This window comes from Cynoglossus semilaevis, chromosome 16 (assembly GCF_000523025.1).
Source record: "Cynoglossus semilaevis isolate Cse_v1.0 chromosome 16, Cse_v1.0, whole genome shotgun sequence".
Classification (NCBI taxonomy): Eukaryota; Metazoa; Chordata; class Actinopteri; order Pleuronectiformes; family Cynoglossidae; genus Cynoglossus; species Cynoglossus semilaevis.
In genome coordinates this window covers 6,046,376-6,066,853 of record NC_024322.1, presented here as the reverse complement: position 1 = coordinate 6,066,853, position 20,478 = coordinate 6,046,376, and the positions used below count along the sequence as shown (strand labels likewise).

Here is a 20,478-nt window from a genome sequence, read left to right as displayed (position 1 = left end):
GTAATGACAACTGGGTGAACAGCAAGCAGACGCCTGCAAACAAACAGAGAAAATTTCCTTTTTTGAGGTGATATATTGATGTATAATTCATGTCAGGATAAAAATGTATACTAAATGATCCATCTTAAGCCATTGAAGCCAGGTGATAATCCACATGCTGGTGGGGCAGCCCTGGGCGCATTAGGGATGAGGAAACCATTGTACATCCCTCTAAGGTCAACATGGTTGAACCGGTGATACATATGTATGTTAATTTGCCTAATCTCACTTCTACAAATGTCTTACAGGCACATAAAGGGTTTAATACTAAGACATAATAATATCAGGGCATCAGGTGAGGAGCAGGAGCAGCAGCAGCAGCACGAGGAGGAGGAGGAGGAAGGAGGTCTCATGAAAATATGGGGAAACCTTGGCTTTAAATGCTGTTTTGTGCTGAAACCTTGGTACCATCTGTCAGGCCACAGTTAAATATCAGGATAAGTATTGTGATGAAATGAATGTCATATTAGAATCATGACTAAAATTAGAGTTCAGACTGAAGAAAATGAGTCCTCAAGTAAAAACATCATGTATTTGTTGTATTTGTATTTATTGGTAATAAAAGTTATTAATATTTCACTTTTCTGGGTAAGATATTTTATATATCGTGGTTGGTTTTTGGTTTTATTTTTTTCTAACTGCAAATATGGGTTTGATGGGGATTTGTGATCAGATTTAATTTGATCATCTGGATTAAATGACTTGGATGACTAAGAACCTACACAACCAGTATTGTCACTGCAAAACACAGAAACTTATGTCTCTACAGCAGCTGTTCTTAGGATTTTTAAAAAACAAACCTGCTATTTGGGAATTTGTAACCGCTGTGAGAAAAACGATGAATTGAAAATTGTAATGAATGCAATTGTTTAAACATGGGAGAAAAAAACAGAAATTGTTTATAACAACATCTGGATTTCTTTGATCATCTGTTGTTACATACAACTGTTGTTTTGTCCTCTTGTATGTCTGACCATGTAAGTGGCATTTATAACAATTAATAATATACTAATGAATTAACTAATTGGTTGAAATACGAGAAAAGGCAACGGGAGAGAAGAAGATCAGAGATAATAATTAAAATAATAATAATAATAATTATTATTATTATAATTTATTATTATTATTATATTATATATATTATTATTATCACACCTAATTAAACATCTCCATCCAGTCTTTAACAATGATTTTGCCAAAGTGTTAAAAACAACTAATACAAATTAAATGCTTTTCACATTAAAATCGACTTATTCTCCCAAATGTAAGGACTATTTTCTTTGTGTTTATCGAGGGCTGAGGTTATTCAAGGCCTTTGAAGTCTCTACAAATCAAAGCAGAGTCCTATCATGTAGAGATCTGTTTGGATTAGTGGCTGAAACGTCATCAAATAAATCGAGATTATAATAAAAGTGTGTTTCGGGGGCTGTGAGTAAAGAGACTGTTTGATTTTTAGTTAATCCTTGACATTTGACTGACTTTTGGTTCGGAATGTTTTACTGACATTTATTGTTCTTGGACAAATCGTTTAGAGATTATAGTTTAGAGTTTAGAGAAGATGTTTTAACGTATCAATTACCTCATTCGTTACTTTATGGGTTCTAAAATTATGCCCCCAGACTTACGTGAGTCTTTTCGGATGAGTGGTTTAACGTATAAAATACCTACGAACTGATGCATTGATTGATTTAAGTATTTTTAGCTTTAGTATTTAAGGTGGTCCGTATAATTTAAATCTATTTTTTAATCCACTTAAATATTTTTTCACCGTGTTTTCCATCAGGTCAAAGTTTCAATCAGATAAAAAAACAAGTTTTAGTTCAGTACTATGAGACGTTAGTTTAAAGTAATGTTGACATCAGTGGTGACATCGACATTATTTCATTTAAACGTGTAATTTTAGAGTCGGGAAAATGCAATGCAAAGGTCAACTCCCAAAAATATGACTTCATTTGTCTTTGAAGAGTCTCGTGAATCTGATTTTATTCCACCTGCTCTCACTAGAAGAAAACAAAACGTTCCATAAGAATTTTCCAGTTGAATCTGCACTTTTTCCCACTCAACTCTCATCTTAGAAGACATTTTAAGAAGAAGAAGAAGAAAAAAAGAAAACATAGGCCATCTCCTGAAAAGGCATTTAGTCCATTTATTTCTTGGCCGGTAAACCCATTCATCAATTGTTCTGCCTTGTAGATTGCATTCTTATGCTAATCCAGCGTGTTAAATATCTTTTTGTTCTCCTTTCACCGTTTTGTCATTCAGTTTATCCAGTTTTGGCCACCCATTTTATTTATTTATGCGTCTGCTCCCATTCATGCGCTCATGTATTTTTTATTATGTTGTTTCACTGTCATGCAGTGTCAACTCACTCTATTCAGTGTGGGCTACTTGAAGGGCTTGGGGGGACAAAGCGTGTACACATTGCACCGCTATTCACTCCGGCCAGCTGGATGGGCTGAAAAAAAAAAACCTTGTGAAAAGAAATCCTCCACAATGGACACAGAAGAAGTGCACAATGCTAACAGTTTTCCAAATACCACTGATTGCTTTCATCACAATGAGGGAGAGCAGCCGCTTTTGCTGAGCTCCACTTCAACAAACAACACTCTCACAAAACCTCCCAACCCACGTTTTGTTCCCAGACAAAACCTTCTCGACCGTCTAAACGCTCCCAGAGTTGAAAAAGAACTTCTTTCACATGTCTTCCTTCTTTTTATCCTCCAGAAAAAAAGGGGTGGAAAATAAAATAAAAAGCCAAAAAGAGGAAGGAAAAGAAATGGCCATTGAGCTCACAATGCAAGTTTTTCTACAGACTTGACGACCTTCTGGATGTTCCCTTGAATTCCTTGCATTTTTAATTTTTATTTTTTAACATGTTTCTGTTTTCTTTTTACCTTATAAAACGCCGTTTCTACAAAAGCCCAAATCTCGGAAAAATCATATCTCGTTCTATAATTTCAAATTTTTTGGAAAAGGGAGGAAGTTGCGTTGAGGGAGAAGTGATCTTGGGTGTCGGGATGGAGAAGTTGCTGTTGAAAGGGTTTAATTAACCGTGGAGGAGATAATTATCCCTGGACTGTACAAATTAGTTTTGCATAATCGCTCTGATCCTTATGAATTAATCTCCCAGTGTAATCGAGCAGGGACAGCTTTGCAAAACAGACATTACGCACGTTTTGCGCATTGGGAACCTAATCTGGGTGATCACGCAATGGAAGCAGGAAAAAATATGACAATTTGCGGCAGAACATTGCGTTTTAATAAATTCAACTTTGTATTTTTTGTTTGTTTGTTTTGGAGCACATACACTGCAAATACACGATGATCCACATCTTAAATCCACAGCATCTTTCTAGGTTTCACGCGCTGTCAAAAACACAGCTTAGCTTTATCTCCCTGACTATTCAGGATTTAATTATGATAAATAATGTTTTGGCGTTTGATTACAATGGCCTGGTTTATTTTTAATTCCCCCCTCCTTGTCGTACAATGTCATTGAAAGCGCGGACAAAAGCGGCCTTTGGAGGATACCTTACACACTCCACCTGGGAGACAGGAGCAGGAGCAGAGGAAAAGAAAAAGATCACAATCTTGTTCATCTCACCAAGAACTACAGCCGCGGTCCTTTTCCACCTTTTTTTTCTTTCATCCGAATACGCTTTATTGTAGTCCTTTTTTTGCTCAACAAGTGAACAGTAGCAATATAGGCTGATGATGTACAGAACGGAGATTAAAGAAAACACAGAAAACATACAAATTCCATACGAGTTAGCTAAAAATGATGCGTGTTTTTTTTGTCTTGAATCAACTCCACTGGCCATTTGTTTGCTTTCTTTTTTTGTTTGTTTTTTGTTTTTTGTTTTTTTGCAATGCACTGAAATGTAATACGACCTTCAGAATAAATTACAATCCGTCTCGAGTGCAAATATTACAGAAATAGTCCGTGTCATTTTTGTTTCGTTTTTTTAAAGAGAGAGGGAGAAAGAAGGGAAATGTCTGAGTCACCATAAGATTCCACTAAACAATAAATATTACAGACACCTATAAAAAGGGTTGGAAAAAAACGGAGGAAATGTACACAGCGGGTTTCTAACGGTAGGTTTTCCTGGCCCCTAAATCTCAAACACTAAAAGCCTGTCAGGGCAAATAAACTAGAGTCATTTTATCTGTACACATTTACACTCAGTTCGGATGCGGAGACAGGAGGGTAAATGTTGTGACAATCCTCCCTGATCCGTGTTATCTGAGAGGAAATGCTGTCATCCCGTCGTTAATATTGTCCTCCAGGTTCCAACAGGTTGGTCAAGCAGGTGCAACTTGGGAGAGGAGGGAGGTGGGGGGGGGGGGGGGGGGGGGATAGAAATCGAGAAGGGTATCTGTGACCAGGTGAGTGTACCCCATACCCCTGTGCATGTGTGCCATCCTGGTTTAGTCATGTCCCTTGTCCCCTGTCCCCTGTCTCCTGCTGCGGTGAGAAGATTAGAGAGTCCTCTACATAGGAATGACCTTAGATAAAGGCATTAAATAATGTACATACACATGTGATATGTGAGACCACGAGCACTTCATCACATGTACGAGTTTGTGCATGCATAATAAAAAACTCTTGCATGAATAGCTTTTTTCTGTTTTTGTTTCGCCTGTCTCTTTTCACATTTAATACAAGTCCACCGTCGGGGCCTATCATAACGCCGCCGCGTACGCAGGGTACGGCTCCAGCTGAGGTTTCCCCATCCCGGGCAGGAGGATGTAGGCCAAGGGCGGCTGCAGCCCCGCTGAGGGCCAGGCCGAACAGTTACAGGGGATCATGTAGCCCGGGTTTCCAGGAGACGGGTGTGAGTGGGTGTGGGTGTGAGTCCCGCCGCCTATACTGCCAGCGCCCGTGAAAGCCGTGGCGCTTCCCGGTGGGTAACCCAGCGGAGAGGCGTAAGGGAAGGACGGCGGGGAAAGCTCGGTCATTTTGGATCCAAGGTCGAAAAATGAATACGGGTTCGTGGACATGGACGGGTTGAAGAAAACCCTGGCCGCCGCGGCCGCTGCAGCCGCCGCTGCCTTGTCCGCGTTCCCGCTGAGGGAGTCGGAAAGTGCTCCAGCGGAGAGACCGCTAACTTTGAGCGCGTCGTGCTCCCCGAGGTTGTAGGGCACGGGGAAGGAAAACTTGTCCTTCTTCATCAGAGTCTTTGGTTTCCTCCTGGGTCTGTATTTGTAGTCGGGGTGTTCCTTCATGTGCATCGCCCGCAGTCGTTTGGCTTCATCAATGAATGGCCTTTTCTCAGACTCGGTGAGAAGTTTCCACTCGGCTCCCAGGCGTTTGCTGATCTCCGAGTTGTGCATTTTTGGATTCTCCTGAGCCATTTTCCTGCGCTGGGCTCTGGACCAGACCATGAACGCATTCATGGGACGTTTAACGTGATCTAACGGCTTAGACATTTTGGCACAGACGCACTCTACAGAGAGGAAGAAAAGCGAATTACTTTTAAAAAAAGAGAGAGTTTCACAAACAAATCCCGTCCAGATCATATTATTCATAACCACCCGGACGTGCGAAACCAACCCAAAAAACGTGTTTCATTTTTTTGGCTACTTACCAAAGAGTTCAAATCTTCATCACACCGTTAGATAAATCGCAAAGTACAAGTGGCTGCGTCCTTTTAACCTGCTCCTCAACTTATGTTTTCGGCTCCATGGTCGTCATCCATCAGTCAAAAGTCTACACCATCAGCGGACAGGAGGGACAGAGGAAGTGAAAACACCACACACACGCCGCCCTGTCGTCTCACACTGTCAGAGCCAACACTCAGCAGCAACAGCATTTACGCAAATGGATGATAACTGGCGCTCGCCCCATGTGAAATACAGGACTGTGCAGTGGCAGGTAGTGAAAGTGCCACTGGCGCATGCGCAGCAGCGCTGAACGGCGCATCGGAGTGTAGAGACCTTTTTCTCCTCCTTAAATCCCACCCTGAGTTTGAACAGAAAACACATCCCGTATTTTGTATCTTTATCAGGAGAGAATGCAGTGAACAAAACCTTCTACAGTTTCCTGATTTGGAAGGCGACTTGTCAAAATGGGAGTTTAGAGCCTTAATAATAATAATTATTATTATTATTAAAATGAACACAGAAACACCAGAGGAGAGCTCATGGATGAAGCGACTGGCCTGAAATGACAGCAAATCTGGGTTTATTAAATTATTTCACATTTTAAAAATCAGTCATTACACGTCTAATCATCATTTCCTCTCGTGTTTTATGTGTCACTCCACTCTTTCACCTTGCTCCGTGGGTGGCACTGACGCACGGTGTCACTGAAAACCCGTGCGTCTTTGTGCACAAGACAAGAAAAGCAAAAAAAAAAAAAAAAAGAAAGAAAGAAAAAGTGTTCTTTAATCTCCACATATTGTGACAAAACGCCAGAATTCAGAGGCGGTCTCGAGTGTTTCTAATCACAACGAGCTTTTTTAATTATTTTTATTATTATTATTATTCTTATTCCTGAAATCACTTCTCTTTCTCACTTCAAAGGACTTTCCCAAGGGCAGCGAGTCAAGTGAAACGAGGTTGTCCAATATTCAGCCAACCGAGCAATTACACTTATCAGCGGGACTTGTTTAGTAAATTGTGGGCTCTAAGTGGTTTTTGTTCTGCCACCATTTTTCCGTTTTACATAATTTTATACACCCCGTATGAAAGAAATACACAGAGAAATGTTGCAATGATATGGGGAAAAATATTATAAATAAGGAATTAGGTCAGGTATAAAGGATTCAGTTGGTGAAAAGGTCTTTCTTCCCCTATTATTAATATTGTAATTTTTATTACTACTACTTTTGTTATTATTATTATTATTATTGTAAACTTTCATATTCCATTGTGAGGTGATCCGTTATTTTCTAGTGAACGATCCCAGTTTTAACTGGTACAAGGCTCTAAAAAATATATGAAATACCAGATTTTGATGACTGCGATTAAAATACTAACACGGGTAAAAAATATATATTTTTTATCTCAATAAAAAAGGGGTGGTGATGGGATTGGTGGGGGGTTGATGTGCATCAAAAGGACTGGAGTGAAGAGCCAAATCCTCAGCATCTCTCAGCACCGCTGTTGCCGGGCTTGTCCTTCCTCCCTCTCCTCCTCCTTCTTGATAACATTCCTGCAAAATGAAGCGCTCCACTTACTCCGCAGGAGCATCTGCCTATCGTGGCACAAACGGGTAAAAATATGTGCCATGAATTTTATATAAACAAGTTACCAGGAAAAGTTGTTATCAGGACCAGACGACTGTCAAGGTGCGCACGCATCCACGCGCATCCCCAAACGGCCTTTTAAAATATGTATTTATTAATTAACAAATGTCTTTTTTTTCCCCATTTTTTTGCTGACTATATTTAACTATAATTGACGAGTTTTCATTTCTTCCGACGCAATGTTTGGTTTTGTTTTATTTTATTAACACGCATTAAAATGCTTTAAAAATTCTGTCAGGCCTCTGTTTGAGTGCAGCCATCCAGACCGTGTGCTTTTAGCCCTCACAAAAACGTCAAGATGCCGTGGTATCTATTATATAAAAAAAAAAACAGGTTATTAATTTGCGGGATGAGAAAACATTAATTTATTGAATTTAATAATTTAATTGAGATTAGATACAAATTAATTGTAACACCTGCAGTCTGTGCTTCTTCCTCCTCTCCCCGACCTGTGCCAGAGTCTGGGAAATAACACCTAAATAATTCAAGATGAGTTAGTGAGAGTGGGAGAATTACCTGCCGATAAAGCCTGAGTCCAGCCTCTGAGACGGAGCCAGCACTCCCACCTCACAGCACACTGATGATAACAGTGAATAGAAAAAAATATCATGCAAATAGAAGGCAGACAGCGGCAACAACAAGCCCATGGGGACATTTTCCAACCCGGAGAGATCGCGCACAGTTCACTCCAAAGTGCTAAAGCCATCACTCTGAAATATAGGAGCCCCTGGAGGAGCGGGAGTCTTCATGATAGCAACAAACAGTTTATTCGGCCTGACACTTGACAAAACTGTGGGAGAAAGCAAAACAAATTATGGGAATAATTGATGAGCATCCCTGGATAATCCCGGTTTACATGAAAATTCAGAGGATGTCTGGAAGTGCACTTCAGCTCCCCTCCTTCCTCTCACTGTGTTTACTGTTGGACTCCCTTTGGAGGAGCAGTGGAGGGAAATCAAGTTTGAGACTATAATTGATTTCAAAGGAACACAAGTTGACCTCTTGCTATCAGATGGCTTTTCTTGTGAGCAAGGGGTAAACAACAATATCTGCTGTTTTTCAACCACAAACCTCACAGAGAGCAGAGCATTTACTGCCACATGAAAGTTTGCTCATGATCAGGAGGTTAGGGCTGAGCTGGATATAAGGGGAGGGGTCCTGATTGTGCACCTGATGTGCTCTCTTTCAGCTTGTCTGATCACAGTTCTGCCTGGATCTTTCCTTTTCTCTTCCGGCCGGGCTGAGGTACCTCCACACTGACGGTGGTCCTCATCTCTTCCTATGTTCTAGGGATTTTCACTGCAGCTTTTGCCAGTTGCTCCACTTTTTTTTTCTTTAAACAGATAATCTTCACGATAAAGGATCCCCCCTCTCCCCCCTCCCCCCCGCAGATTATCAGCACAAATGTGGCTCAAAATATTTCAGTAAATTGACTAATTACAAACGTACAAGCATGAATGATGTAATACAGGATACAGAAGTGGGATTAAATGCGACGTAGTTCCGATGATGAATACTGAACAGTTTAATTTCACTCTTTTCTCTCCTATTCCTATTTTTATCAATATCCAGTCATTTATTCTACAGGATGATTAAGAGACTTGAGAAATAATTTTTATTTTCAAACAAACACATTTCTGAAGGGTACGTATGTAGATTATATGATGTGGGTACAATTTTAAAGCTGCTAATTTGTCATCTGAGGAATCTTCCCTAAAGAGCACTTTTATTTTGTATGCAATCCAATTGATTTAATGTATAATTAAACTTGATTGTAATTACAAAAACCCACCCTCAGAAACATTGGTACATCTCCAAAAATAGAGAAAAAAAATCACTTAAAACTATCATCTGTCATTTTAGTGACAATGGTTTCATTTGTTTTCTTATGACTTAAATATTCTATACTGTAAACATGAAAAAATAGAAGAAAACACACAACAGAAAAGTTGGGAATGAAACACTAAATATATCAGACGAGGAAACATTCTACAGCGGTTAACTTTAGGTGAAAGGTTAACCAATGAGAGGTGGAGGAAGAAGCTCACGACAATGGTTCTATCTTTACAAGAAAATAAACTAAATCTTCGCTCAATCAAGATGAAGTATGCAGTAAAAATCAGTTTTACCAGGTAAATTGTAGCAAGGTTCAGGTAACACAGTCAAGTTTCATACTAATTGTACAAATTGTACATTTTCTGGAAGAAAATGTCTTAAGATTAAAAGTATTTTTTTCCCCTAATGAGCTTTTGTTACAGCTCACACTTTATTGTAAAATATCATTTCTACGTGCCAAACAACATAATGATCGGATTGGTGGAGGAGACAAAGCCGACCCAAGCGTCACTCCAGATGAACAAACAGGGAATTTAATGCGAATAAAGTTAATGTTTGTGTGGTTTAAATATATGACCTATATTTGAAAATAATGTGCTGAAAATACATTCAATAAGTGCCAAGTTTGTTGTGCAGCCCCTTTAATCGCTGTAATTATACAGTCTTTATTGCTCCTTAGGGCAGACTTTCACGTCTTTGTCTCAGTGGGAATTATTTTGGTGAAGAACCAAATATTTACTCCAGCACAACCTAAATATTACGCATATCAAGAGGAATTGAGAAATAATCCCCTCATAGAGCGCAGTATTAACTTAATCACATTAGGGGGAATACTTTTGATAGTGGTCATGATTCCAACTGAGGTAATCTGTGGCTGACAATAACACGGGCAGACAAGATAGAACACACTGGAGTGCACATTAAAGGGATGTTTCTCAAATCGTGGGATGTGATCCAAAAATGGGCCGCGGGCTTAATTTGTTGGGTCGTGTGACTGTTTGACCCAATTCATGTATTTTTTTCTCTCTCTCTCTTTACTGAGTCCTAGAGAAGGCGTTGAGTTTTTGTTTGTTTTTTCAAAGCCTCAGTGAAATCGTTGTCTTTAACAGTATTAATCTGTCCATTTGACAGTCATGTCACTCATCCCATCAGCCCCGCACTCGGTGTGGCTGCTCTGACAAGCCCGGCGACTGACCTGGAGATGAAACGTCCACAAATACATGCTGGGTGTGAAGGGAAGAGGGAGGGGGAAGGAGTGACTGTCAGTTCAACCTCGCAGCAGCAGAACTGACAGCTACAACAAACTTTAAAAGCACATTATGGAAGGAGAATAGCAACAGAGAAGGATGTGCAGTCCGTGAGCTCGATAAGACCTCCATCTTTAAACCGCCGGTTGTGAAAGTATTATGTGTAATCTCACACTGCAGGATATCTCCTCACCCTGAGGGACAAACAATATAGCAGCCACAATCAAACAACTCTCTGGATCTTTTTTTTTGGGGGGGAGGGAGGGGGGGGGCTACCCTTTGCAAAAGTCTGATTTTGAACTCTGACTGCCTTCAACCCCTACAGGGCTTGTGTTTTAGCTCCAATACCACATATTCCTCTTTGCAGAGTCATGTGGTTCAAATCCACAGATACTTGTTCACCTGCAGGCACTGAGATGACTTTGGCTCTGATAGACTATTTTCAACCATTTAGCAGATACATTATCGTCGGCCTTTCTTCCTCATTATATTCCTCTTATCAGCGCAGCATCACTGCAAAGCCCCAAATAGAGAGTTGTAATTACCCAGACTGCCACCTGATAGCAGCCCTTCTATCAGCTTTATCACTGCAGGTCCTGCTAACTCATCACAGGGACAGAGGGAAGAAAAGGCCCGCTTATGGCACAGCCTGCAACAGATAGCTCATCTCAGATACATTTATAGTTGCAGTTGGGATCAGAGAAAGCCGATGCACCCAGGCAATTTTTTTATATACACCCCGTTCCCTTCAATACCACAAAGACTGCTCTCTCTCAGTCCACTCCTAGTCTCTGGCTCTTTATGTGGGGGCTGAATTGAGGCCGCAGCGCCAACAAAACGTGAGACAATCTCCTTGAACCCGTGGCAGGGACAGTAACACGCTATTAAGGGCTTTCATAGTATGCCATCGTCCTTCAGCACAAGACAGAATGGAAAGAAGAAACATCATAATAATCCAGGAGGTTCGTTCATCTTTAACACTGTACACAACATAACAGTTGATGGTGAGGTGATCCCAGTTCATTAACCACCTTTAACCCTTATTTCAAGTCTCCTTGGTATGTGTGAAAGCAAAGAAAAAGCAACGAGGAACGGGATCTATGGATTTGTGTTAATAATGCTTGAATAAAAAGCAGGAGAAAGCATAACAAACGCTGAGATGAAAGGTCAAGATCTAGTCGCACACTCCTTTATGCGTACAGGTCTGCAAAAATGACGAGGAAGAGAAAGTTAAATACGATGGAAAATTAAACCGCCACATGGCTCAAATTTTTTTTTCACATGTTGCTATCAAATATAACCTTTGCGCTTCTTCTTTTCTTTTCTTTTCAAATAAAACCTCGCCAAGGCAAAAGGCCAAAACAAAATAATTTTCTTTCAGAGAACATCACCTTCAGTTGTTCAGTATGCTTGAAGCACAGTGAGGATTTAACACATTCAACCAGCTAACAAATAATTAAAAGGAACATTAAAAAAATTCTTTGGTAAAATTGTATATAACATTGTTCTCTACCATTACTTCACTATGCTGTCATTCCTACCACTTTCTTATGACATTTTTTCTAAGATCAATTTCCACTACTGTATTGGATCACTGGACATCTCCCTCTGTTGGGATTTGTGTGCCACAAACTTTCATCTCGCCCCTGTGATGCATTGTGTGCGCCACCGTGCTCTTCGGCGACACATGTAACAAAGAAAGAGGCTTTTGTCTACTCATCAGTGTGTCGGAGAAACGGCCGCAGCGGCAGTGACCTCCGTCAATTGCGAGGATGCTTTGGAACTCTACGGTTCCCATGGCCTGAGTGCATTCTGACGGAGGCGCTGCTCTGACGTAGACTGAAAAGAGAAATCAATCTTATGAGAGGAGATTAACTGACCAAGATAATAACCATGTAATTGAGAGAAGAAAAAGTGCAGCAGCGGCTCTGATGCAGAGTGAAGTGAAAGTGAGAGAGTTTTCACAGATGGCAGACGGAGTTCTTTTGAGGTGGTGTTGTCCAAACATGCGGCCGCTCCGACGACTGGACACAGTTTTACACTTTTATGTCCAGACGCTCAAATGTTAATGTGTACTTTACTCTCGCTACTGGATTGGATGACACTGTGATCAATGGGAGGCCAAGTGTCCTGTCAGCACGTCCTGTTCAGAGAGGTGGGGGGGAGGGGGAGGGAGGCTGACGGTGGCCTGTCTCAGGTGATCTCATTATTTGATGGACACTGCAGTGGAGAGGCTGCATTAGTCCTTGCCTCTCTCATGTTGCTCACTTAATCAGACCATTACTCATGCGGAGCAGCGCGGGAACTTATAGGAAATATTGATCATATTTTGACAGAGTATTCTCCCCTCTCCATCGTCAGCAACGAATTACTGCCACATCGCTGATCCAGTGCAAACAGCACACGCGGCGGCATTATTAGGGTCGACGCTCATCAGCATTCCGTAACAACACAGCCCGTGTTCATGCATTTGAATGTTTGCCTTGTAAATTGAAAGGGAAAAGCATGCAGACATTTACACTCCACTGTTTACAAACATCAACCCTCCCTTAATCATACACTACTTCTTACTAGATTCTGAGACTGATAAGAGTCCTGTGGGTTTGTTTAGTCAAACTGGTCTAAGCCAGCTGGGAATCGTGCAAACGCTGGTCAAATATAAGCTGGTAGTATATTACACAGAGCATCTACATTTAGGTGAAGCTGTACACCACTTTTTAGACCCTAATTAAAAACAGAAACCACACCTTTGTGTGACTATACGTCCACATGTTTATCTTAAATGTTTTATAGAATTCTGCTACATAAAGCACTAATTAACCTTGAATTTAAAGTGAATTTAAGTCGGTTTACATTTAACAATAAAACTCTAAAAAAAAGTCAAGAATTCTCCTGAAGTGAAATATGTTTTTCAACATTAAACACAATAATAATGTGAGCAAAGATTAATAAATTGCCACACACACACACACTCCTCTACTTTTTCACTCTTGCAAATTCTGATTTTTTTAATTTTTTATTATGTTTGCCTAAAATCAATGCCCATGCAAAGTGACACAGTGATAGATACAAGCCAGAGGCCGGGACCCTGCAGGAACCAGATCCTCATCCCCCGGGACGTTAGCCATGACACGCCTAAAGAGCAGAGCATTTGGCAGCACGGGCCAAAAGTATCTCCTCTGTCCAATTTAAGCCTCGCCAAGGGTCAAGTGAAATCAATATGTTAATCCATAAATTGTCCTGTGTGATAATTACTGAGAGAAACAGTAATTACAAAAGACATTAATTTACTTCTGGGATTCGGTGCCAAGAAATGGGTTTTCATCCAGATCTTAATTCATCCAGAGGCAAACAATCCACTGAGGAAGCGTCTCTCTCTCTCTCTCTCTCTCTCTTTTTTTAAAGAACCAATGGTTAATTCTTCAGAGAACAGTAGGCGCTCTCGCACACCACTCTGTTGGTTGCGCTGAGGAATTGTCTGAAGGCTGCTGTGTAGTCAGCTCCGGGGTTCTTTCACTGGCTGTGATGACAAAGGTTTCACAAAATACACACTTTTGTTCCCGCTGACACCGAGTGGTGGACAGGACATTAGCATTACAATAAATATAAAAGGAAAACCTATATGGGCTGTTAGGGGATATAAAACCTTTACGTCCTCGGCTACAGACACATGGAGCGCCACACAAACGCAGCGCCGCTTTAATAGAGTGACAACCTGTATATGTTTTGATCTCCTTTCTCTCCGGCTACTTTGAGGCACATCACAAAAACATTGCATTCTTTTCCTGACGCCCAGGATGCAGTTGGTCTGCTTCTCACTGTGCACTGTCAAGTGCAAGATATGATTCTCTTCTATCAGGATGGGGCAAATCTGGGCTAATGTGTCTGCTCCAGAGTGTCCCAGGGAGCCGCACTCCCCCATTCTTTGACTATTCTTCCCACTTTTCTCCTCTCCTGCACTTGGGATAATTGCAGTTTAATTGGGTGACAAGGAATGAAAACGGTATCCACATTATCTAGGAGTATCTCTTTTTCCTCTAGCCTGCCATCAATTCAAAGACGGCCATTTATCATTGAGGGGGAGCTGATGCTTGGTCAGTGCAGGAGAAGCTTTGAGGACCAGTTAGTGAAATAAAGAGAGAGAGAGAGAAAAAGAGAGAGGGGGGGGGAGAGAGAGAAAGAGGCTAGGAGCAATGGGTGAGGGGGCGTGACAGATAAGAAAAATGCTTTTTTAAAAGTCTTATCAGAACCATACATTTATCTTGAAGATGTTTGTTATTTCAGCACTCTAAATCAATAAGGGATGCGATAATATTGACGTGGAGAATTTATCCTCAGACAAAGTCCCTTTCAAGAATCAGTGTTCAACTGAAACTCAAGTTTTCTTTTGCTTTTTGCATCTCAATATACAGAAAGATTTACCAACAAGGAGAATTGTGTGAGAGGGAGAGGGAGATCAGTACGTTCCCAGATTTATGGTTTGGCTGTACTTCATAGCCAACTCCATTCATTTCACCAGCATCCTTAAATTCTGCAAAGCAATTTTCCAAACACTGAGCTGTATATACTCAGGATAGATCACCCTTTTTGTTTGGGCTGTACCCAACCTTAAAAGCCTCTTTCAGGACACTTGAATGCATTAGTGAAAAAAAGGAAGGGTTGTTTAGGGAAGGAAGTAGAGACAATGAGGGGAAAAATGAAAGCTTTCAGATTCGATTATGAGCATTGCCCTCCACTTTTTAAGTCTGTTATATTGTGCATTTTCCTCACAATAATTCCTCTTTTTTTCCCCTGCCCTAGTATGCTCAGTAGTCACTCAAGCACAATTCTAAAAGGGCCTTGCATCAGGGTTATGGTAATACAGTAAATACTACAAAAATGATGGAGAGGCATTTGGAGAGAGGATCACAGTAAAAAATAGCAGATCAGAAAACGGCTTCATTAGTACTTTGCTAGCCTCTGCACAGAAGTAGATGAAAGAAAAGAGACCTTGCCAGTGCACTACATATACATTCCCATTCAGTCTCAGGTGCATTGGCTTTGTGCAGGAACTAAGCCTGAAAATCTGTCGTACAATGACTGAACTGGAGTGCCTTCCACTCTGAATGCAGGCAGGGACCTTCTCTGGATACAATACATTTGAAGGTTATTGTTATTGTATGATCTTGGGAGAATGCACCAGTATTTGCGTGCATCTGTGTACATCTGCCACAGCCACAGCAGATAACATCATGTAATGTACGGAATGTAAAATATTTCTGTGCACAAAATCTGTCAGTCTGAGTTTAAGGGGGTAAAAAAAAAAGTGTAGCTAACTGCAATAAAACCTGTGTGGAATTCAATGAAACAGTGAGTTTCTCACTTAATTTTGTGCAAACATGTAGGAAAAATTGTGCTTCAGCTCAAAGGGAAGTATTTGATTTAGAACCACAGAGTACTTGCTGCACAGTGAGCTGTTTGATAACAGTAGCGTCAAGGACACTGGTATTATAATTTTTATACTTGCTCCAAACTTAGTTTTTATAACACAACAAACGAAGTGTACTGTGGTACAGCGGATCGGGCGGCTATATTTCAACCAGAAGGTTAAATGTTCAATTCCAAGTGCATTTCAAGATTCCCTGTAGCAGTGTTTCCCAAACTGTTACTTCGCGACCCAAGTCAATAGACAGTATTCATAAACTCCTGGGAAACATGATGTGCAACGACCCAAAAAAACCCCCCAAAAAAACTCTTGCGACCCACCTGAGGGAAACAATGCTCTATAGGAAACACTCATACAGTAAACTCAGCTGATTTCCTATCTGCATGTGACAAACTGTGACTTTACAGCCGTTCATTCTCAAGTTTCAACACCAGAACTACCATGGAGGGGGGTCGGGGTTGGGGTGGGACCATGACTTTTCCTAAACATGTGCATTTAATTAAAAAAATATGACATTGACTATATTTACATTAATAAACATAAACCTTTTTAATCGGAACCAACCTAATAATTTCAACTCTCGTGTTGTGTTTCTCCGACTTTGTAAACAATTCCAGAAAGAAATGTGATTTCTGCAGTCTCATTGTGATTATAAGTCCTATTGTGACGATTTGTCTACAGCAGGAGAAGTGAAAACTGTTTAGGCAATCGGGGCGAGGCAGGGATACGGCCACAGTGACTGACTGCCACATTCATCCAGGCAGTGTTAATCATTTTCACGCAGGGCGGCAGTATAAAATTGCTAAAGGAGAATTGCTTCAGCCTGGTCAGTGCAGGCAGCGGTTTGTCTAATCAGAGTGCAAATAAGGTTTGATCACTGTCCAGCGTAATCTGGCCCACAAGCAGCATTTACGGCACTAAATCAAGCGCCGCGGAAGCTGCAGGTGCTGCCTCGCAGACAGACCTCCCCCTGGGGGAAATGTGCTGAGGAATAAAAAGCAAATAAATGGCAGTGCTGGGAGAGCGATGAGCTGATTAACTCACTGCAGGGCAGTTTCTCATTATCCCGTTAACACAGACGGAGAGCCGCCCAATCCTACAGACAGTCTCACTTACAGTAGGGCACATCAGTGAACAACACTGTGTCTGGACCGCGGCTTCACGGAGATAGAGTTTGGATAGATGATGTATATGTGAGCATACGTGTGTGTGTGTGTGTGTGTGTGTGTGTGTATTGTGAGGCCCATCTCTGGGGAGACTGCTAATGTGTCAGCTCCATGGCTCATTTCTTTCAATTACGGTGGCTGGACTAAAAAGAGGCCACCAGTGGACCACTGACAGATCCATATGGGTCCCATCATCACTTACCATAAGCCACTTGTGGATTATTCATGTTCCTGAAATTGAACATGACATATATATTTATATATGACATAAAAACTTTAGCAACATTCATACCAAACTGTGATGATATTTTAAAAAAATCTGCCTTTTTTAACACAAAAAAGTTAAGGAAATGTTGCTCATGACAAGTATAAATGTAATCATTCACACTGTCTGTTGCACTGGAGAAAGAAAAGGAAAGAAAAAATCTCTATTGTAAATTGTTGGTTTAGCATGTCACCTGAATATAAAGCATCTTCTGTCATACTTTGAAATGAGCTCCACTGTTTCCATTGTGCTTCCACCCGGTGGTTTCAAAGCGAATTAATTACCATGATACAGAAATAGGTAGAATACAAATGTTGCAGCCCCTCACTTTATGCCTGCCTATCCCTTTGTTCTGCTTTATTGTACCAAATTATTTAATTGGGTCTCTCTGATTGTGCTCAGACACAGTAAGGAACACAGGCCATTGTTAGCTTCCATACACGCCACAATGCGGTATCAAATTCAATTCCCATCAAAACGGCGGGAGCTGCCGCGGAGCCCACAGCAGCCCCGGAGATTAATGAAGATCTGCATCAAGGCAAAGCGTTGGTCCGAGATGGGAGATTCCAGCCAAATAAAAGATCCCTTCACCAAGAACAAAAGGGCGCCTGAAAAGCAACGGGATGTTCGGAGAGGATGAAATAAAACAAAACAAAGGCAGGAGTTGGAGGCGTGCAAAGGGGACGCCTGCATAAATCAATTTGGTTTTTTCCTATCCACCTTAATTCAGCATAATACCAGACACAAACCTGACAAATACTAATATTCCATTAATCACATAAATATATATATAAGTATATACAGTATATATAAACACAATTTTAACAAATGTGCAGCAACGTATCACACTGATGTTCTATTAAAATTCCCCAGTGGAAAAAAAAAGATTTCAGATGGAATCTGCTACGTTAAAGGAAGACAAACATGTCGTGCGTCACCTTGATGGCTGCGAATTCACACTGTGATTTAATAAGAAACGCTTTTCCTCCTTTTTTGTTCTTTGGAATAACAGACAGAGCAAAGACACACTTCAGTGGTATTCAGAGTGTGTGAATGCTTTTCTTCTCCCCACTCGCTTTGTATGAACTGCAACAACTGGATGACTTGTTCTCTGAATGCCGCGTGTCGACAGGTTGGCTCTTTCAGCTCAGCCTAGCACCACAATTGTTTTCCGTTTGCCTGACAGATTCCAGGCTCTGCCACGGACTTTGTCAGTCTTTCAACCAGAAATTAGCAGCTTGTCTGGTGAAACACAAACCACACTTTCAGACACCACAGTGAAAAGTTTAGTTTCTTCGTAATGCTAGTATAGCATATATGAACACACATACATGCATACATATATAGAGTATATATACACATATATGTTTACATGTATGTGTATATATTTAATATTGCAACAAGATAACCAGCAAGAACGTTGACCAGATGGTCAACGTAACAGTCAAACCCTTAGGCCAGGTTTCTCCAACCTATGGCTCCTGGGCCACACATGGCCTTTCTCATCTATGTCTAATCAACCCCCGAGCCTGACCAGTATGATAAGTAGACAGCGGTTTGGGGCGTACTGTGATTTATACAGACATCAACTGAACAGAATGTCACACTAACTTTTCAGCTTGCTTGCGAACAGCAGAATAACATCACCTCGTCCTCAACTGGAGATCAGGTGTTTTTGGGATGAGATGTCATGTTGGCTTCAGGTCACTGTAGGTGAAATCTCGATCTTTTTGTAGTACAAAAGATTACAAATCTGCAGTGTTACTACAGTACTTAAAACTTCATACACTGTCCTACTGCCTTCATTTAAATATTTTAAAACCGTGTACTGCCTTCATTTAAATATTTTAAAACTTTAGCAAATTTTATTTGCTAGTAAAACGATAAAAATGTCTCTTTTGATGTTAGAGGTTGCAGAGCCTTGCCTCAGGCAGATTTGCATTATAAATCCCTATGTTACTACAGTATGATGGACATCAGTATCATGAGCTTCAGAGTACTTAAAGAAGATCATTACTGTTTTATTCCATCCACTGACGCATCAAGAGTGCATGATGGTATCATACCAAGAGGAGGAAAGTTTGGTGGAAATAAACTGGAGTCCTGTGGATCTGAACTCATCTGAGACTGTGTCAAAGGAACACAGGGACAATCAGACTGTAATCAGTGAGAAATGACACGGAGTATCTGCTTATGTGTGAATCTAAAAACCCTTAGTGATTTATCAGAGTACAAATTTGATTTTATTGAAGTTTTAGGAAGTGAACCCACTTTCCCAGAAATGGATTCTACTGATACTGTGAAACATTTCCTGTTTATCTGCACTCTTACATGCACTTTAGATATATGTGCAGAAATAGACATTTTAAGGCATTATTTGATCAATATAAAGGGGGGTTTATTAACTGGGGCAACACTCTGCTGTTACAGTTGGTGTCACACGGAGAGATTTGGAGATTTTTTGGCCAGTGCCACCTGAACAGAGCGCTCCACTCTTTCACATTCAGCACATGGTGTGTCCCCCAGCCCGCCATATTTACTTCATTTCCCCCGATTCATAGATGCTGCTCACTGGACCGGAACATTCCAGCTGCCACCTCAACATCTCATTATTTTTTTTGAAATATCAAGCTTGTATCTTCTTGATAAATAATTCGCACAAGTATAATGTATCAGACTAAAACATATTTTGAGGGGGGCACGGAGGTTAAAGTGCCAATCTCACCTTTTTAATTTTTTTTCGCCCCCAAGACAGAGATTTCCATATATAGAGTGACCACGGTTTGTGTTCAACACCGGCAATCGGGATGAAGCGCACGGCGACACATATTGCTGTCAGAGATTGGATATGAGGCCTGCTAACCTGTAGGCAGCCTCCCCAGACCAATCAGCTTTACACATTGCCAATGCATTTGCTGCCTGCCAACAGAATTGTGACTGTGAAGTTTTTATCTGGAGTAGTTGACAAACATTACTCTTTAATGCAGTTTTGTAGAAATGCATTCTTATCCCTCTTGGAAGGCATTTATCTACTTGAAACCTGCAAAAATGGTTGCCACAGGGAAAGATTTCCTTTAATAGACTACAATAGGCTCAGTACGGGACACATTCTGATATTTCTGATAGATAGGGGGGCCCCGGCCATATATTCATGGGAAATTGTTTATCTTCAAGCGAGAGGAGAGAGGGCTCCGTCCTACAATAGCATTTCAACTTTCATCTGAAATGATTCTTTTCACATGTATAAATT

General features: G+C 40.8%; 1 protein-coding gene across 1 annotated transcript; it reads right to left on the bottom strand.

Moving 5' to 3' along the window:
• Positions 1 to 3,661: 3,661 nt before the first annotated feature.
• On the bottom strand, positions 3,662 to 19,048 carry sox21b (SRY-box transcription factor 21b). The gene is made up of 2 exons (XM_008328273.3): positions 5,628 to 19,048; positions 3,662 to 5,486 (listed from the first exon to the last, which is right to left on the bottom strand). Exon 2 carries the CDS (start codon positions 5,467 to 5,469, stop codon positions 4,723 to 4,725), a length of 747 nt encoding a protein of 248 aa, XP_008326495.1. The 5' UTR covers positions 5,470 to 5,486; positions 5,628 to 19,048; the 3' UTR covers positions 3,662 to 4,722.
• Positions 19,049 to 20,478: the final 1,430 nt, after the last annotated feature.

What these genes read in the sequence shown, in the direction of transcription:
- sox21b (XM_008328273.3), bottom strand. Translation starts at nt 5,469, where the DNA reads ATGTCTAAGCCGTTAGATCACGTTAAACGTCCCATGAATGCGTTCATG.